Source organism: Protopterus annectens, chromosome 14.part0, assembly GCF_019279795.1.
Source record: "Protopterus annectens isolate FY-2018-M chromosome 14.part0, PAN1.0, whole genome shotgun sequence".
Taxonomy (NCBI): domain Eukaryota; kingdom Metazoa; phylum Chordata; order Ceratodontiformes; family Protopteridae; genus Protopterus; species Protopterus annectens.
This window is the reverse complement of record NC_056748.1, coordinates 883,956,167-883,975,136: the sequence shown is the minus strand read 5'-3', so window position 1 is coordinate 883,975,136 and position 18,970 is coordinate 883,956,167. Positions and strand designations below refer to the sequence as shown.

General features: G+C 42.0%; 1 protein-coding gene across 1 annotated transcript in view; it reads left to right on the top strand.

The window, feature by feature from the left end:
- Nucleotides 1-18,970, top strand: part of PDE6C (phosphodiesterase 6C) — a 537,951-nt gene that overhangs the window by 157,324 nt on the left and 361,657 nt on the right. Inside the window, exon 4 of the mRNA XM_044055635.1 lies at nucleotides 17,144-17,284. Coding sequence (XP_043911570.1) covers nucleotides 17,144-17,284 — 141 coding nt within the window. The remainder of the gene's footprint in view (nucleotides 1-17,143; nucleotides 17,285-18,970) is intronic.

Genomic DNA, 18,970 nt, shown 5'->3' with positions numbered 1-18,970 from the left:
GGGAATAATCTTAATGAGTACTTTTTAGTTAGACAACCTTTTCAACAGTGTATTTGGTATGGTTTCATCAGTGATTAACACCATGGAATCAGTAGCTACCTAAAGGCCAGATTTATAAAGGTTACCACAAAGTGTATACTTTGTGTACACATTCTGAGTTCAAGACTATCTCTACCACAAAACTTGTGCTGTCTATTCACTCAGTAAGTTACACTAGGTGAGCACATTGTGATGCCCCACCACTGGACTAGTAATCAAGGAGCCTTAATCCTCACCACTAGCACCAGTGGGGGACATATATTGGCAGGATGGCAAGTATACATACAGTATTTCCAGATGCAGCTCACTGCATCAAGTGCAATTTCCCCTTAAAAAGAGCACAGAGGCCACAGTCAGTCCGGGGATGTTTTTTCCCTCTTTCTCCAGATCCCCAATAAGACTCCCCACTGGCACAGCTATAGAGTTGTGTCCTTAGCCAGGGTTCCAAGCCAAGTCCTCCAACACTCCCTATGTCCAACCAGTGCTTCATGTCCTTGCCCAAGTGGTTCACACACACACACACACACACACACACACACACACACACACACACACACACACACACACACCTGGGAAGGGTTGGCACAGGTTCACCAGCTATGCCCCCTTTTGCCTAGACTATAAGGTAGTTATCACTGCCACCAGAACCCCTTATCAGCTATGTTAAGGCCCTTAACAAAGGGTGTCCAATCTTACTGTGTAATGTTACTATTAATACAAATGATAGTCTGACCAAGAGCAAGGCTGTTACCAGTGGCCCGCAGTGTCACCAAATAAATATGCAAGTACTCTCAGAACTTAAATAGCTCTAAAAAGATCAGCCACAATGAAATGTTTAAATATATTTCATAATAAAAAAGAACAAGAAAATAATATATAATTACAGAGACATCTGAGTTCAAAATCACAGGAAATATTTAAAACAACATTGCAGGACAGTCTCAAATAAAGAAAAACATCTAAATTAAGCTTTGCGATTTTCATGACTATAACTAAGAGAATTATACTGTTTCCTAGACCTATTACTCAGATCAAGGCAAATGTGTGGTGAATGGGTCTTCTTGTCATGTCCAAGACCAAATACAGAATGCTGTCTCTCTAAGAGACCTCTTAAATCAATATTTCAAATATTACTGCTGGGATAGCTTGAGAATTACATCACTGCTTGTCATCTGACTCCTAGTTCCCAGGCTCAAAGCAACCCTTGATGGCATCTGGTAGCATTTAGCATCTCATCATTCTCTTTCGGCTTTTCCCGTTAGGGGTCACCACAGCGGATCATCTCTTTCCATTTCTTCCTATCCTCTGCATCTTGCTCTGTCACACCAACCGCCTGCATGTCCTCTCTCACCACGTCCATAAACCTTATCTTAGGCCTTCCTCTATTCCTCTTACCTGGCAGCTCCATCCTTAGCATCTTTTTCCCAATATACCCATCATGCCTCCTCAGCACATGTCCAAACCAACACAATCTCGTCTCTCTTGCTTTGTCTCCAAACTGTCCAACATGAGCTGACCCTCTAATATACTGATTCCTAATCCTATCCATCCTAGTCACACCGAGTGCAAATCTTAACATCTTTAACTCTGCCACATCCAGCTCTGACTCCTGCCTTTTTGTCAATGCCACTGTCCCCAACCCATATAACATAGCTGGTCTCACTACCCTCTTGTAGACCTTCCCATTCACTCTTACTGGTACCCGTCTGTCACAAATCACTCCTGACACTCTTCTCCACCCATTCCACCCTGCCTGTACTCTCTTCTTCACCTCTCTTCCACATTCACCATTACACTGAACTGTTGATCCCAAGTACTTAAACTCGTCCACCTTTACCAACTCTACTCCCTGCATCCTCACCATTCCTCTACCCTCCCTCTCATTTACACACATATATTCTGTCTTAGCCCTGCTGACCTTCATTCCTCTGCTCTCTAGACCATATCTCCACCTCTCCAGAGTCTCCTCAACCTGATTCCTACTCTCACTACAGATCACAATGTCATCTGCAAACATCATAGTCCACGGGCCTCCTGTCTGATCTCATCTGTCAACCTGTCCATCACCACTGCAAATAAGAAAGGACTCAGAGCTGATCCTTGATGTAATCCCACCTCCACCTTAAACGGATCTGTCACTCCCACTGCAGTCCTCACCACCGTCACACTACCCTCGTACATATTCTGTACCACTCTTACATACTTCTCTGCCACTCCCGACTTCCTCATACAATACCACAACTCTTCTCTAGGCACCCTGTCATATGCTTTATCCAAGTCTACAAAGACACAATGCAACTCCTTCTGAACTTCTCTGTATTTCTCCAGCAACACTCTCAGAGCAAACATTGCATCTGTAGTGCTCTTTCCTGGCATGAAACCATACTGCTAATCACTAATCATCACCTCGCTTCTTAACCTTGCTTCCACTACTCTTTCCCATAACTTCAAGCTGTGACTAATCAGTTTTATCCCCCTGTAGTTACTGCAGCTCTGCACATCACCCTTATTCTTAAAGATAGGTACCAAAACACTTTTTCTCCACTCCTCAGGCATCCTCTGACTTTCCAAAATTTCACTAAACAATCTAGTTAGAAATTCCACTGCCATTTCTCCTAAGCACCTCCATGCATCCATTGGTAAGTCATCTGGGCCAACAGCCTTTCCATTCTTCATCTTCTTCATAGCTGCCCTTACTTCCTCCTTGCTAATCTGTTTCACTTCCTGATTCACTATCCCCACATCATCCAACCTTCTCTCTCTCTCATTCTCTTCATTCATCAGCCTCTCAAAATACTCTTTCCATCTACTCAACTCACTCTCCTCTCTTGTGAGTGCCTTTCCCTCACTATCCTTTATCACCCTTACTTGCTGCACATCTTTCCCAGCTCTGTCCCTCTGTCTAGCTAATCGGTAAAGGTCCTTTTCTCCCACTTTAGTGCCCAATCTCTCATACAACTCTCTATATGCCTTATCCTTAGCTTTCGCCACCTCTCTCTTTGCCATGCGCCTCATCTCCTTATACTCATGTCTACTTTCTTCATCTCTTTGACAATCCCACTTCTTCTTCGCCAGCCTCTTCCTCTGTATACTCTCCTGTACTTCCTCATTCCACCACCAGGTCTCCTTGTCCTCCTTCCTCTGTCCAGATGTCACACCAAGCACCTTTCTAGCAGTCACCCTTACTAGTTCTGCTGTAGTTACCCAGCTATTCGGTAACTCTCCACTGCCTCCCAGTGCCCATCTTAACTCTTCCCTAAACTCCACTTCACAATCACCCTTTTTTAACTTCCACCATTTAATCCTTGGCACAGCTTTCACACTCCTCCTCCTCTTCTTGATCACCAATGTCATTCTACATACCACCATTCTATGCTGCTTAACTACACTTTCCCCTGCCACCACTTTACAGTCTCCAATCTCCTTCAGACTGGCCCTCCTACATAGGATATAATACACCTGTGAGCATCTTCCTCCACTCTTGTAAGTCACCCTATGCTCCTCCCTCTTCTTAAAATATGTATTCACCACAGTCATGTCCATCCTTTTCGCAAAATCCACAATCATCTGACCTTCTGCATTCCTCTCCTTAACACCATACCTACCCATCACTTCCTCATCCCCTCTGTTCACTTCACCAACATGCCCATTAAAGTCTGCTCCAATCACTAGTCTCTCACCCTTGGGTACACTCACCACAACTTCATCCAACTCACTCCAAAATTTCTCTTTCTCATCCATCGCACACCCAACTTGTGGAGCATATGCACTAACAACATTCATCATTACACCATCAATTTCGAGCTTCATAAACATCACTCTGTCAGACACTCTCTTCACGTCTAAAACACTCTTGGCATATTGTTCCTTTAGTATAACCCCTACCCCATTTCTTCTGCCATCCACACCATGATAAATTTAGCATCTACCTGTGAAAATACATAGACCTTAGATCTTTTGCAATTTGCAAATGGTGGAAGTCATAAAACAATAGCATCTCTTCACATTTCAAAACTAGTAATTACTTTACCTTAAAGATAATAGAGAAAGCTCCCTAAAGACTAAAGAGAAATCTCCCTAGTATAGACATTGCATCTGTTACTGCACTGAAACTGAACGATAACATCTTTTTATGGCCTAGCCATAAAGTAATTTTATTTCAGCTATTTTTCTGGTTAACCTCCTGTATTCCAGTTTCAACTGTTAAAATATACATTTACGCAGTTACAAAAATATATGTACATTTTTGTTCTTTTCCAGTAGGGCATGTAGGTTACATTTTAAGCACAAGCACTTTATAAAATATTTTTAACACACGTCTGTGCAAACAAGTTTGATATACACATAAAAAGTTATGTCTTACCATAACGTTCCATCTGTATTGTTGATCTTTGCTCATTCATTACTGATGGGTTATCGGTTCCATCCTTGGAACCGAGCCGGCCAATATCAAGCTTGTGTCAGCCAAAAGCTCTTGAGACAAGGTCCTACCAAGAATGCTCTGCTCTCTTTTACCTCAGATCAAGTTTGCAAGTTGATAGATAAAAGTAGAGTCTACCTCTGGTCATAACAGACCTACAAGAAAGGAGTACATGAGATCAACCAAGAACCTCCGGATGGGGGACAAAGGGTGAGAAGTAATGAATGAATGAAGAACAACAACATAGATGGAACGTTATGGTAAGACATAACTTCTTTATCTGATGTTGTTAATCTTCGTTCATTCCTTACTGATGGGACAGATTCCCCAGCTAACCGTATTCCTGGGTGGCCCTCATGGAAGGACATTCCTGAGCACCATGGAGCCAAAGGAAGCTCTACCTCTTGAGGCCAAGTCCAATTTGTAATGAAGAATAAAGGTATGAGGTTTGGCCCAAGTTGCAGCTGAGCATATATCACTGAGGGAATCCTTAGCATGTAAAGCTGCTGAAGTTGCCATAGATCTTGTAGAATGTGCTTTGACTCTATGAGGCAAGGTGAGATTGTTTTTGTTGTAGATAACGGTGATACAATTTCTCAACCATGAAGCCAATGTAACTTTTGATACAGGATGACCCTGTCTAGGTCCAGAAAAAGCCAGAAACGGTCTGATTTACGGGTAGATTTTGTTCTGTCCAGATAAAATTGTATTTGCCTATGAACATCCAAGGAGTGCAGGCAATATTCTCCCTTTTTAGAATGACTAGGAAAGAACACTGGGAGATCAACAGAATGGTTGATAGATCACTCTGACACCACTTTTGGTAAAAGGTAGAATTGGTTCTCAGTGATACCCTGTCCTTATGGAAGATAAGATAGGGAGGTTTGATGCATAAGGCCTGAAGTTCTGACAATCGTCTGGCTGATGTGATTGCAATCAGAAACAAAGTTTTCCAAGAGAGATATCTTACATCACAAGAGGACACAGGTTCAAAGGGTGGAGCTGTCAAAGCTTGTAGAACCAAAGCAAAATCAAAAGGTTGTACGGGTTCTCTAAAGGGAGGTTTTAGGTGGATAACCCCTTTCAAGAAAGTCTGTGTGATATAAGTGAAGAATCTTGAAAACCAATATGAAAATTTGAGATGGCAGGTAAATGTACACGGATAGTAAAGACAGACACCCCAGAGTGGAAAAGATGTGATAAGTAATCCAATACCACCAAGACCGGTGTTGACAAGGAATCTATTTGCTTATCTGCTGTCCATAGAGAGAACCTCTTCCATTTGTTAAGATAGATTAGTCTGGTGGACGATTTATGAGATGCAATAAGAATATTGTGCACAGGGGATGAAAGGTTTTCATGCCTGGCAATCATAGGAAATGAAGAAACCAAGCTGTCAGTTTCAGGGTTGATAGACTGGGGTGAATCAGACCCTGCAGATGGGAGTTCAATGTTGGTGATGGATTGAGGATCCATGGTTGATCTAGCAGGTGAGGCCAGAGGAAGGGAAACCATACTTGTCAAGGCCAATATGGAGCAATGAGGATCACTTTGCTCTTCAACTGTCATGCTTTCTTTAGAAATCAGGAGATGAGGGAAAGAGGAGGATAGGCATAAAGAAGATCCAAGGGCCAAGTGTGGACTAGAGCATCCTTGGTGACTCCCCAAGGGACGATCAGGGCAAAGTAGTTGCTGCACTTGTAGTTGGTTGGGGAGGCAAATAGGTCGCAGCAAGGCTGGCCCCAGCAGTGGAAGATTTTTGCCACTATCAGAGGATTGAGAGACCACTCATGAGGCTGTAGAATGCACCTACTCAATTTGTCCGCTATCACATTGGAACTCCCGGGAATGTGCATTGCATTCAGAAAGCGGTTATGAGCTATCGCCCATTGCAATATTCTCAAGGCCTCTCGGCATAACGGGTAAGATTGTTGCCCCCTTGTTTGTTGATGTACCAGACCACTGACATGTTGTCTGATTGGATCACAATAGTCCCTGATGGAAGAATGCAGTGAAATGCTTGCAACACTAGAAGCACCGCCCTCAGTTCCAGGATACTGATATGCAAAAGGGCCTCTGTCTCTGACCAGATGCCTTGGATGGAGTTTCCCTGACATAGCCCCCCCCACCCCATCAGTGAGGTGTCTGTGGTCACCATGGCTATTGGTAGATGGGGGGGTGAAAGGGCGAGACCATTGTTGGGGATTTCAAGATGTCCACCAGGGAAAATCTTGCTTGCATCTCTGAGTCACACTTATTTGAAAAGACAAAGGATATTTTAAAGAGTACCACTGAGTGAGAAGTAGCTATTGAAGAAGTCTCATGTGGAATCTGGCTAGGGGAACAATGGTAATTGAAGCTGCCAGTGACCCCAATAGCTGAAGTACAGATTGAGCTGGGGATTTGTGGTGACAGAGCAGTGATTGAACTTGTCTTATTCTCTGAAGTCTGTGTTCTGGAAGGGATGCTGGGCAATTTCTCATGTCCAACAGTACCCCTATGAATTCCAAAGACTGAGTTGGGGTTGTGTTGGTTTTCTCCCAGTTTATAGTAATTCCCAGGCTTTGAGCTGTTAAGCGAGTATACTGCAGGGCTTCTTCCAGTAGACGCTTGGCAGGGGCGGTAAGGAGACAGTTGTCTAGATATGGAAACCCCTGGAATCCTTGAAGTTGCAAGTGAGCGATAACCACTGCCATGAGTTTTGTGAACATTCTGGGGGCTGTAGAGAGATCGAAGGGCATGGCACAAAACTGGTGGTGACTGGCTCCTATACAGAAGTGGAGGTATCTTCTTGAGCATGTGTCCATTTTTATGTGGTAATATGCATCTTGAAGATCTACAGAGCACATCCAATCCTCTTCTTCCAGAAGAGGAAGGATAGACTGAACCATGACCATCCGAAATTTCTTTGTTTTTACAAATTTGTTTAGTGTACTGAGATCCAGAATTGATCTCCAGTCCCCTGTCTCTTTTGGCACTAAAATGAACATTGAGTAAAATCTGGATCCTATCTGGTCTGGGGGGACCGTCTGGATGACTCTTTTTTTGTAGCAGCTTTTTGATTTTGTGTGTTGCTGTTTCCCTTTTACTGGGTGAAACATCGAGTAACACTCTTGATGAGATTGGGCAAAGATGGAAGGGGATGTGATAGCCTCTGGATATAATCCATTGTACCCAAGAGTCAGTTGTTATCTTTTGCTAGGCAGCAGGGTACTAGGAGAAATGACCCCCCACCACTTCCAGAGGTGAAGAGTCGGGCAGCACTTCAGGAGCACTGATAGGGTTGGCCAGAGAAAGAATCTCTGGAACCCCAGTTTCGCCTAACCTCCTCTGCCCCAAAAGGGGTATCTTCCATTGGAGTTTCCCCCTCTGGCTCTAGTCTGGTACGGCGAAGATGTATCTCAGAAAGAACCCTGTGATTTCTTGTTCCAGATCTTTCCGCTCCTCTGATTTCTGGAATAGAATCACTGAGGAGTGGAGTGTCTGACACCAATGGCAGACAAGGTCTTGCCATCTTGTTCACACCATGCTAGCATATCTTTGACTTTAGGGCCAAAAAAAGAAGCGGCCTCTATGGGGGTATTCATGAAGGAAGCCTTAAAGGAGTCCACAAAGTCACAAAGGCACATCCAAGCATGTCATCTGGTGACTATACCTGTGCCTGCCACTCTAGCCGCCCCTTCCATTGCGTGAGAAATAAGATGCATGGAAGAGTTGGAAATGGACTCTAGGGTGGCTATCTGAGAAGCCACATTATCACGGACTTTGTCAGAAACAGCTCCTGCCAAGGTTTCAGAGAGCTGGTTGATAAGATCTTGCTGAAACCTGGTTGGGAGGGTGGCGTAATGGTTAAGGTGTTTGCCTTACAAACACAAGGTGCAGGGTTTAAGTCTCACAAGGGATAATTGGCTAGGCTTAAAATGGCTCGCAAGGGCAGTTAGCTTAGTACTAATCTATGAACCTATGAACCTATGAAATGTGCCCAAAAATTGAAAGACCTTATGGCAAAGGTCTATGAAACAAACACACGCTTCCCTAACCTGTCAATCACCTGGGACTCCTTGTTGGGCTGATGGACAATTTGGCTCTCTTTTGCCAAATCCTTCTTAGTAGCAGCTACCACCACCGCTATGTCTATTGGGAGACCCCATGACCAGTGGGGGTGCTCCGCAGGGGGTGATAATCTCTTGTCTAGGTTCTTAGTTATTGCTTCCATGGTATCAGGAGCCTTCCATGCGCGCTGCATGATGAGCTGGATGAGCTCATCGGCAGGTGGGGTGACCCAGGAGGTAGGGGGCAAGGCAGGAAAAGCTTGCAGGAATAGGGATTCCTCAGAGGAAGGATTAGACGGCTTCCAGTCACCCCTCTGTCTAAATATCTCGAGGATGTCACCAAAGGACACCTATCAGAGGGTGACAGTGGGGACCCTTCCCCGTCATCAAAATCCATATCTTCTGTCAATGTGCTTCCTCTTGCATGATGCTTTGTGGGGCACTTCCTCAGTGGGAGGTTCTTGGGAAGACTGCAAAGAGAGGGTCTCCTGAGGAGGAGAGACCTGAAGCTCCTGTGCCCGGTGTTCGGGAGTTGAAGCTTGTGGCAGTTGTGGCACAGAGCGGGGAGAGGACTCCGACAAATGAGCTTTGCCAATGGAGGCAAGTGCCCTCATCATGGCCTGAAAGGGTGGCCTGCCCGAGGAGGGATGGGAGCCCATAACCAAGCACGACAACCTTGGAACTGGGGTCAAACCCCACCCCGATGAATATGACCCCAGACCAGGAGTCTCAAGAGGACCGTGAACTGTAAGGGAGAGAGCATCTCTGGAAGGTGCTATAGAAAAAATTGACGTGGAGCCAGGAATGCCCTACACAATGGCACAGCCACTGGCCTGAGAAGAGCCTGATGCCCAGTGCACTAAGGGCCACAAGGATGACTCTGGTTCCAAAGTGAGATCCACTATTGGAGTCAGAGGGAGGGAAGCTGCTGTTGGAGTAATAGGCTTCGAGACTTGAGTAGAAGTCGAAGGAGGAGTATACATTGGGGTTTAAGGCAAAATACGCTCACCTGAATGAGGGAATGTGGACTTCGATGGTTGAGAGAGACCTCTGGCAACAAGCAACTGGTCAACAAACCACAACACATCCTGCTCAGAAAGACTCTTGGTTGACCTCATGGAGAAGGCTGATGGAGATTTTGTCCTTTCCAGGAAAGAACTATACTGACTGCTTTCAAAAGGATCCAATGAAGGGGAATATTTGGTCCTTGCTAGTTCAATAGGTGCAGAGCTCAGAGCCAAGGAAGTCTACACCGAAGAAAATGGTGTGGAAAGGTCTGCACCGAAGATGTCAGCACCATGGTAGTTGAATGTGTCTGCACCATAAATGCAAAGGTCTGCCCCGAAGGGTACGGTGCCATAGTAGAAAGTGTCTGCACTGGCAAAAAGGACGGTGCTGAAAAGGACTGCACTGAAATACATGTCGGTGCAGAAAAAGACTGTGCTGTGGAGTACAGAAGATTCATACTTGGAGCTGAAGGTGACTGTACCAATGGTGCCAAAGGGGACTGAACCTGTATTGACGGTGCCGTTAGGGGTTGCGACAGAACTGTCAGAGCCATAGTTGCCTGCACCAGAAACTCCAGTACCGATATCAATAAAGGAGGCATGGCTGTAGTCAGGATAATTTGAGGCGGTGCCAAGCCTGGAGCTGACAGGGTCACAGGTGGCAGAGCCGGAGTAGTAATCAATTTCACCTTCTTGTGAGTCGACTCCCTATGATCTCCAGAGGGAGAAGAAGGGAGTGACTTTGATGAAGAACAGGAAGAATGCCTCTTGTGGGGTTAAACAGGAGGGGGTGAGCCCTCAGACCCAGAAATAGCCTCAGAGAAAGGAGACTTGAGGAGACCTTCCAAAATTAACTTCTTCTTCCTCTAGTTGAGAGTCCTGGTAGAGAAGTTTTTACAGATCCCACACGGAGGATCTACAGTCAAGTGGGAGACATTAAGACAGTAGATACATAAGTCATGGCCATCGGAAAGCAGTAACTTACTGCTGGAATCCTTGCACTGTTTGAAACCAATGGAACTTTTCTTATCCGACGTAGGTGTTGTGGAGAAGCACAGTAGCAAAAGGAAGAAAAACGGCTACCCAAGAAAAGGGTAAAAAGAGAAAAGGAAGGATTACCAATGATGGTAATGGAGAATTACCACAAGGTAAGAAAAAAGAGGGTAATAAAGGGAAAAGACTAAAGGGAGAGAGTCTAAAGTGTGTGATAGGGTAGGAAAATATTAGAATAAACGTTTGAGAAAATTTTAGAGTAATAATATATAAACTGTCAAAAAATTAGACACTTAGCTGAGAGAGAGAGGCTTGACATGGCTGTTCAGCAATGCCGCAAATGAGATCTGAGGTAACAGGGAGCATTCTGGGTAGGACCTTGGCTCAAGAGTTTTTGGTTGAAGAGAGCTTGATATTGGCCAGCTCAGTTCCAAAGACAGAACCGATAATCCATCAGTAAGTAATGAATGAAGTTTAACAACATCAGATCATTCAGTTCTGATACATTTCTAACACAAGCATCTTATATGAATCATGTTGATATTCACAAATGATATATAATTATTTACAAATTCCAGCTAGCTCAATTGGCAGTATCTTCTTTCATCACACACATAGTGAACACTGTGTGGTAACCTTTATGAATCTGTCCTCAAGTCCATTACTGGTGCACTTTTCTTTAGGCATCCCACTATCTTCTTGGCTTCCCAGCAGTCTTTGTGCATTGTTTGGCTGCTTCATTTCACCAGTCTGATTACTTTGGTCTATTTTGTGCTGGCTGTTAGGAGTTCCCTTTCATTCTTTAATCCTTCCTGGTGCTTTTTTTCTGTCTCAAATATTTCATTTGGTAGTGGTGTTAATCTTTAACAGTGCTTAAGGTGTTCAGGGCCATATGTAGAAACTCTTCTCTGAGACTTTCTCTTTATTAAAAACCTCCTGAGATAGCCTAGATCTGGAGCTTCATATTATTACAGACAAACTTCCCTTCTGTCTTTTTCTTTGGGTTTACTATTCAATATACCATATATTACAGTAGACAGGCCTACACTTTTGTTTACCTATTTTTTATCTTACTGGCAAAAATCTCCAGTAAAAGCAATCTTGGCAATTCCATATAAACACAGCAGCTGCATTACAGAAATGGCAGAATGTATTTTTCTTTCTCTTGAATGGCATTCACATTCTCACCTTGCTTTTTTAATAATACATCAATAAAATCAGCAAATGTTAAAATAATAACTAGTTTCACTGCATAAGTTGCTGTTTCAAGCTTATATATTCATACTTGTATTAATGTAAAGACTAAGCCTGATATTCAAAGAGATAAACTGCACAGTAGTGCAATATATTAATTACATATCTAAATCAAGACAGGTAGTACTTTTGTACAGGTAGCTGCACTGTCATCTTCAAAGATGTGCAGTGCAATAAATACACAAACTGGCCTATTCATACAATTAAACAAAAGGCACAATTCATGAAGTAGATGCATGTCACCTCACATGAATCTTGCATGACCTGAAAACAGTACCTTATACACTGCTGCATCTTGGAATAAAGCAATATGTACATACACACAAACACACACACACACACACACACACACACACACACACACATATATATATATATATATATATATATATATATATATATATATATACATACATATATATAGGTCTAGTTTACATGGTCGACATTTCACAAAGTCGTCTTTCATATGGCCGAGACCATATGATCGACTTTCAGAATGCCGACTATGTAAAGTAAACATAAACACACAACAAACACTTACTTTAAACTGTTATCAGGGGGGCTCTGCTCCCCAGACCCCCTGTAACTTAAATATACCAACTCTGAGATCGCACTACAATGCGGAAGTGGGAAATTTTCCCATTCCGCACTGTGTGGAGATAGCGGTTTCCCATGGTCGGCTTTTCAAAAGTTGATCATATAGTTTCGGTCATATGAAAGTCGACTTTATGAAAAGTCGACCATGTGAAGGGGACCCATATATATATATATATATATATATATATATATATATATATATATATATATATATATATATATATATATATATATATATATGTACACACACGCACAGGATAAACATGCTAATGCGTCATTATGCAGGATGGTACAAAGCAAGGCCTAAGTATACATATCTGTTCACATACATGGGTACTTTCAGATGCACAAAAGAGGACAAAGGTGGTGTATAGTAAAGTAGAAAAAAGGAAAAAGCAGTATGCAGAAGGACGTACAGAAGAAAAGATATAATGTGCAGGAGGGAAGTTAGGGTATCAATTTGTATTGTGGGGACTGAGTCCCATTTTCTTTAAATACAGAAAAGGAAATAGCAGAAGGATAATGAGAAAAGAAGGAACACAAAGGACACACACACACACACACACACACACGACAATAGAAAGAAATGGGTAACTGTGCACATGCTATGATGGAATGGAAAAAATGAACAGAATGCTGGTACGTGGTGAGACAATTGGTTGGACAATGCAACATAGACACTATGGGGCTTGACACAAAATGAATGAGGTATATACTAGGCTAAAAATAAGTTGAGGTCTGACAATCAGGCCCAGAAGGGCACTACTGACAATTAGCATTAGCCTGAGGATCAGAGCAGGCAGGGATATGCGCCACACTCTCCTATGGTGGCCTAATAGTAAAGATGAGCCTGTGAGTCTGCAATTTGATCCAGACAACTTTCTATTTTGTGCAACAAGAAGATATCCAGATGCAGAGGAATAGTTTTGTATTCCCCGGCCTCTGGATATCTTCTTGTTACATAACTTACTTTGGATTTAATCCAGGTTCCACTACACATTTATTGGATACACCTTTCTATTTTGACCATGCACACTGGTAGCCCCAGCCTACACCTCATTCTCAAGTCAGGGTTAGGCCACCTACCTTGAGCAATGATGCTGTACTACCTATCAGTGAGGGACTGATCCCCTTTTGATGAGGTATTCCCATCCTCATCTTCCTCTGAAGCAATAGCTTCAACTGTCCTAATAAGTATGTGGTCATCTGTATATGCAGGGAGGACACAATGGAAAAATTGCCAACAGAGGACGTTTCCTGACATGGAATGGATATTCATAATACATACAGTAACACAGGTCAACATTTTTCAGTAGAACTAACCCTGCCTGTCATTAATCTCTCCGGAGTTGCAGCTCAGTTGATTAAGCACTGGTCTGGTCAAGTGCAGACTTTGCTGCATGATCTGTTGAATGTTTCTGTAATTGTGCAATGCCACCGTCATTTCAAATGCTGTCAGTTATAGCAAAACTGTGTGTTTCACTTTGGTTGTGGTTGTGCAACCATAAAGTTGCTGAATTTAAGTAAGGGGGTGCAGAAGTAAAAACCCACATTAGAGGATGAGGAGCTAAAGTCCCCATGAAAACAAATGGCAGAAAGTTTGGTAGCTTGTTTTTTATTTTATTTTTTATTGCAGCAGAGGCATTGAAAAGAATGCTATGAACTTCCTCTTCTTGTTTGCATATTGCAGTTAGCAGTAACTATGTGGCTCCTTACTGAAATGTTGATACTCAGAATGTTGAGTCCTGTATTCTCAAAAAAAAATATATAAGAAAATGAAGAATATCAAACATCACTTTTCTCCTTTAAACCTGTTTTTTTTTTCTTTTTGCCAGAGCAATCCTATGTACCCCCATTAAAGTTATATTTACCATCTCAGAGATCATCATACTTCAGAGAAAAGGGAATGTTCAGAGAAGTGACCATCTCAGGCTTAGTATATTTAAGTCTAGATTTTTGGTCACTCAGTCTCCCCATTCCTGGAATCAGCATTGTGGGTCTTGGCAATTCAAATGAATTAACTTTACTAGATACTTACTGTTTTGTGATAATCTGAAGATTAATACATTAGGGAGGTAAAGCCAGCTTCATGATTTATAGGGATAAAGCCGTGACTATGGTCCATGTTCAGTGAGTGACTCAGCTTCCTGTAGAAGCTCAATGGGGAGGAAGGGAGTGAGCAGCTTCTGCTGGCTTGCCCATCCTGGAGGTGTTGGGAAGTGGTTAGGTGTTACTCTGTGGAGTTCAAGCCTACTGAACCCTCACTGCTTGAGTGCATTTGTGCTCATAAAGTGAGGGGAAAGCTCAGAAGACTCGTTAAGGGGAATAAGGGGGAAAAGGAGTGATATCTAAGGGGGAGGGTAGGCTGCTCCCTATGAACAGCAAGGTGGGCCACTACTACCACTTAATTCTCAGCAAGAAAAGTAGGCCCAATTGGTATTCCTGGGAAGGAACAAATGGAATGTGAGGCTCTAGTGTAGCCTGAGAATGTCCACCTCCTGTCCCTCCAGAATGAATGGGCCATATAGGGGCAGGTAAAGGAGCCATTGGGCAAGCTCCTGTGTGGAGCAGAAAAATAATAATAATAAAATTAAATAAGGAGATACTCTACAAGTATATATGTCTCACTCTGTAGGCATGTTTCTCTCTGTACCACCCTGATATATGTCTCACTCTGTAGGCGTGTTTCTCTGTGTACCGCCCTGATATATGTCTCACTCTGTAGGTGTGTTTCTCTCTGTACCACCCTGATATATGTCTTACTCTGTAGGCGTGTTTCTCTGTGTACCACCCTGATATATGTCTCAGTCTGCAGGCGTGTTTCTCTCTGTACCACCCTGATATATGTCTCACTCTGTAGGCGTTTCTCTCTGTACCACCCTGATATATGTCTTACTCTGTAGGTGTGTTTCTCTGTGTACCGCCCTGATATATGTCTCACTCTGTAGGCGTGTTTCTCTCTGTACCACCCTGATATATGTCTCACTCTGTAGGTGTGTTTCTGTACCACCCTGATATATGTCTCACTCTGTAGGCGTTTCTCTCTGTACCACCCTGATATATGTCTCACTCTGTAGGCGTGTTTCTCTCTGTACCACCCTGATATATGTCTTACTCTGTAGGCGTGTTTCTCTGTGTACCACCCTGATATATGTCTCACTCTGCAGGCGTGTTTCTCTCTGTACCACCCTGATATATGTCTCACTCTGTAGGCGTTTCTCTCTGTACCACCCTGATATATGTCTCACTCTGTAGGCGTTTCTCTCTCTACCACCCTGATATATGTCTCACTCTGTAGGCGTGTTTCTCTCTGTACCACCCTGATATATGTCTCACTCTGTAGGCGTTTCTCTCTGTACCACCCTGATATATGTCTCACTCTGTAGGCGTTTCTCTCTGTACCACCCTGATATATGTCTCACTCTGTAGGCATGTTTCTCTCTCTGTACCACCCTGATATATGTCTCAATCTGTAGGCATTTCTCTCTGTACCACCCTGATATATGTCTCACTCTGTAGGCGTGTTTCTCTCTGTACCACCCTGATATATGTCTCACTCTGTAGGCGTTTCTCTCTGTACCACCCTGATATATGTCTCACTCTGTAGGCATGTTTCTCTCTGTGCCACCCTGATATATGTCTCACTCTGTAGGCGTGTTTCTCTCTGTACCACCCTGATATATGTCTCACTCTGTAGGCGTTTCTCTCTGTACCACCCTGATATATGTCTCACTCTGTAGGCGTGTTTCTCTGTGTACCACCCTGATATATGTCTCACTCTGTAGGCGTGTTTCTCTCTGTACCACCCTGATATATGTCTCACTCTGTAGGCGTGTTTCTCTCTGTACCACCCTGATATATGTCTCACTCTGTACGCGTGTTTCTCTCTGTACCACCCTGATATATGTCTCACTCTGTAGACGTGTTTCTCTCTGTACCACCCTGATATATGTCTCACTCTGTAGGCGTGTTTCTCTCTGTACCACCCTGATATATGTCTCACTCTGTAGGCATGTTTCTCTCTGTACCACCCTGATATATGTCTCACTCTGTAGACGTGTTTCTCTCTGTACCACCCTGATATATGTCTCACTCTGTAGGCGTGTTTCTCTCTGTACCACCCTGATATATGTCTCACTCTGTAGGCATGTTTCTCTCTGTACCACCCTGATATATGTCTCAGTCTTTGTCTGTATTTATCTCATTATCCATCATTTTTTCTCTTTTATGTTGTATAACACAACTGTGAAATACAATATTATGACAATGAAACAATAGTATTTCAAAGCCTCATTTTATAATTTTCATACAGTTGATACAAATCATTGTTTTCCATGCCTTTATTAATGTCAGCATAATCATTTTGAATAATATGTTATATGCCACTGGGCTAATTGTCTGATATCATTATAAGCAATTCATATTGATATTAAAATATATACAAAATGTATTAGTCATATGCATGTGAAAGGTAACTTCATATATAAGATTTAGTTAAACAATGTACATCGTGTCAGTCCTTAGTGACATAAGCCTAAAATACCTAAAGCAGTTAAAACATGACTGATATAAGGCTGATGGGAACAGCATTACTTTTCTGTGAACTAAAATGTCAAGGTGAGATCTACAGAATGCTGCCGTGGACAAGCAAATGAAAATATGAGATCCATCTCTCAACAACAAGCTACAGATATTAAAAAATTCTGATAAAATCTGTATACTGCATTATTTATTGTACAGGGTACATGTCAAAAACTAAAATACTCTCTTATTTACAACAGATGCTGTTACTGTCTGCAAACAAAGTGTTTGAAGAGCTTACCGACATTGAACGGCAGTTTCACAAAGCACTATATACCATACGTACTTACCTGAACTGTGAAAGATACTCAGTTGGATTACTGGACATGACAAAAGAAAAGGTTATTGTTCAATTATTTTATACAATAATCTGTTCACTGTCTGATAGCAACAAAACATTCAAATTGTTTATGTATATTTAATTTTTTAAGTCATTTTTATCATGATAGTTAATTAAGCCATTGTATATTTCCAGACAAATCAAGGGATTCATTTGATGGTAATATTTCATTATGATACAGCATTTTTGTGAGGCTTGTTTTTTGTGACCCCAACTGACCATGAGGGCAATCTGTGAAAAATGTTTTACCAAGTTTCTCATAAGTCCCATGCAGTAGGTTTCACCCTTTGCTCCCCATTAACTCCAAAGTCACAAAACTTTAATAAGGCAAATTAGAAATATATTCATGAATTGCCCATTTGGTCAACTAGTGTCAGTCAAATGGATACCATGGTATACCTCAACATTAGAACACATGAAAACCATCTGTCAGATAGAAATACTAACATTAACAGTGAAAAAAGAACTTTTATATAACTTATTTTGTAAAGTGGTTATAAAATAGTTCTGTTCCTTCACCTTAAGGTCCCACATTATTAAAGAAATTACCTGAATTAGATAAACAGCAGGTGGAATCTACATGCTTATGAGTTTTACTATACATAACTGTGATCTGCTGTGTATTCTAACTACAGAAATAGGAAAGCTAGTGTGAACTCACTGACCTGTCACTGCCTGAAAGGTATAATTATTTCATAGAACAAATGTCAAGTTCAGTAATGCAATTTCTCAGCTTTGATTTTTTTTTTGGTGGCTGCTGTGATTCAGTGGCCAGAATATGACCTGTCCCAGGAGTGACGAATAAGACTTTACAATGATGTAACAAGTACATCATTATTTATTGACACTGACATTTGATTGCTGGAAAGTATGACTGGGTAGGTGTCCATTTTCAGCAGAGTCCCAGGGAGAAAAGCTCCAAAGTATTACAAAACATTTCAAAATCTTCAAAAATAATACAAACACATCTACAGTTTAAATAATTATACCAAATTAGACATAATGTGAAAATATTGGTTAATAGATAGAACTTATTACATGACAATGATTTAATATTTAGAGAAAATGTATCCAGTTTATAGAAAAATAAAGGTAAGTTAATATAATTCATATAGGAATTGCAATATGAAGTGAGAGAAACAAAAAACAGGATTATGGCATATTGAGAAAGAGAGTCAGGGGCGAGAAACTGATTGAAGTAAGGAAGTGAGTGAAGAAGAGAGAGTAAGGAGATATAAGGTATGAATAGGTACTTGTTCATATTTAGGGATATAGTTTATTCTGGGGTTGAGCAAGAACAGAGCCAGATTTTGACTTGGAAGTCTTTCAGAATGGTTTAAAAGGAGGGAAACAGAGAAGGAGTTTCAGGCCTTAGTAACATGGTATGAGTACAGACCCATGCCCAGCAGATCTGATAGGTTTGCGAACAGAGGTGAACTTTAGTCTTTCGATCACAATAACCGATTGAAAACATAGTTGCATACAATGGTATTTAGTGCTGGGCAAGCAGATGAATGCGGGATAATTTTATAGGTGTAGTGCTATAGTGGGTTCTGATAGTGGTATTTGTTGCAAATTTAGCCACTTTATTACAGCATTAATCAAGTTTTGATTTTTGTGATGCCTGAAGGTTATTAAGGATGGGAGCACCATAAAGTAGTAAAGGGAGGAGGTACGTAGCAGCAAG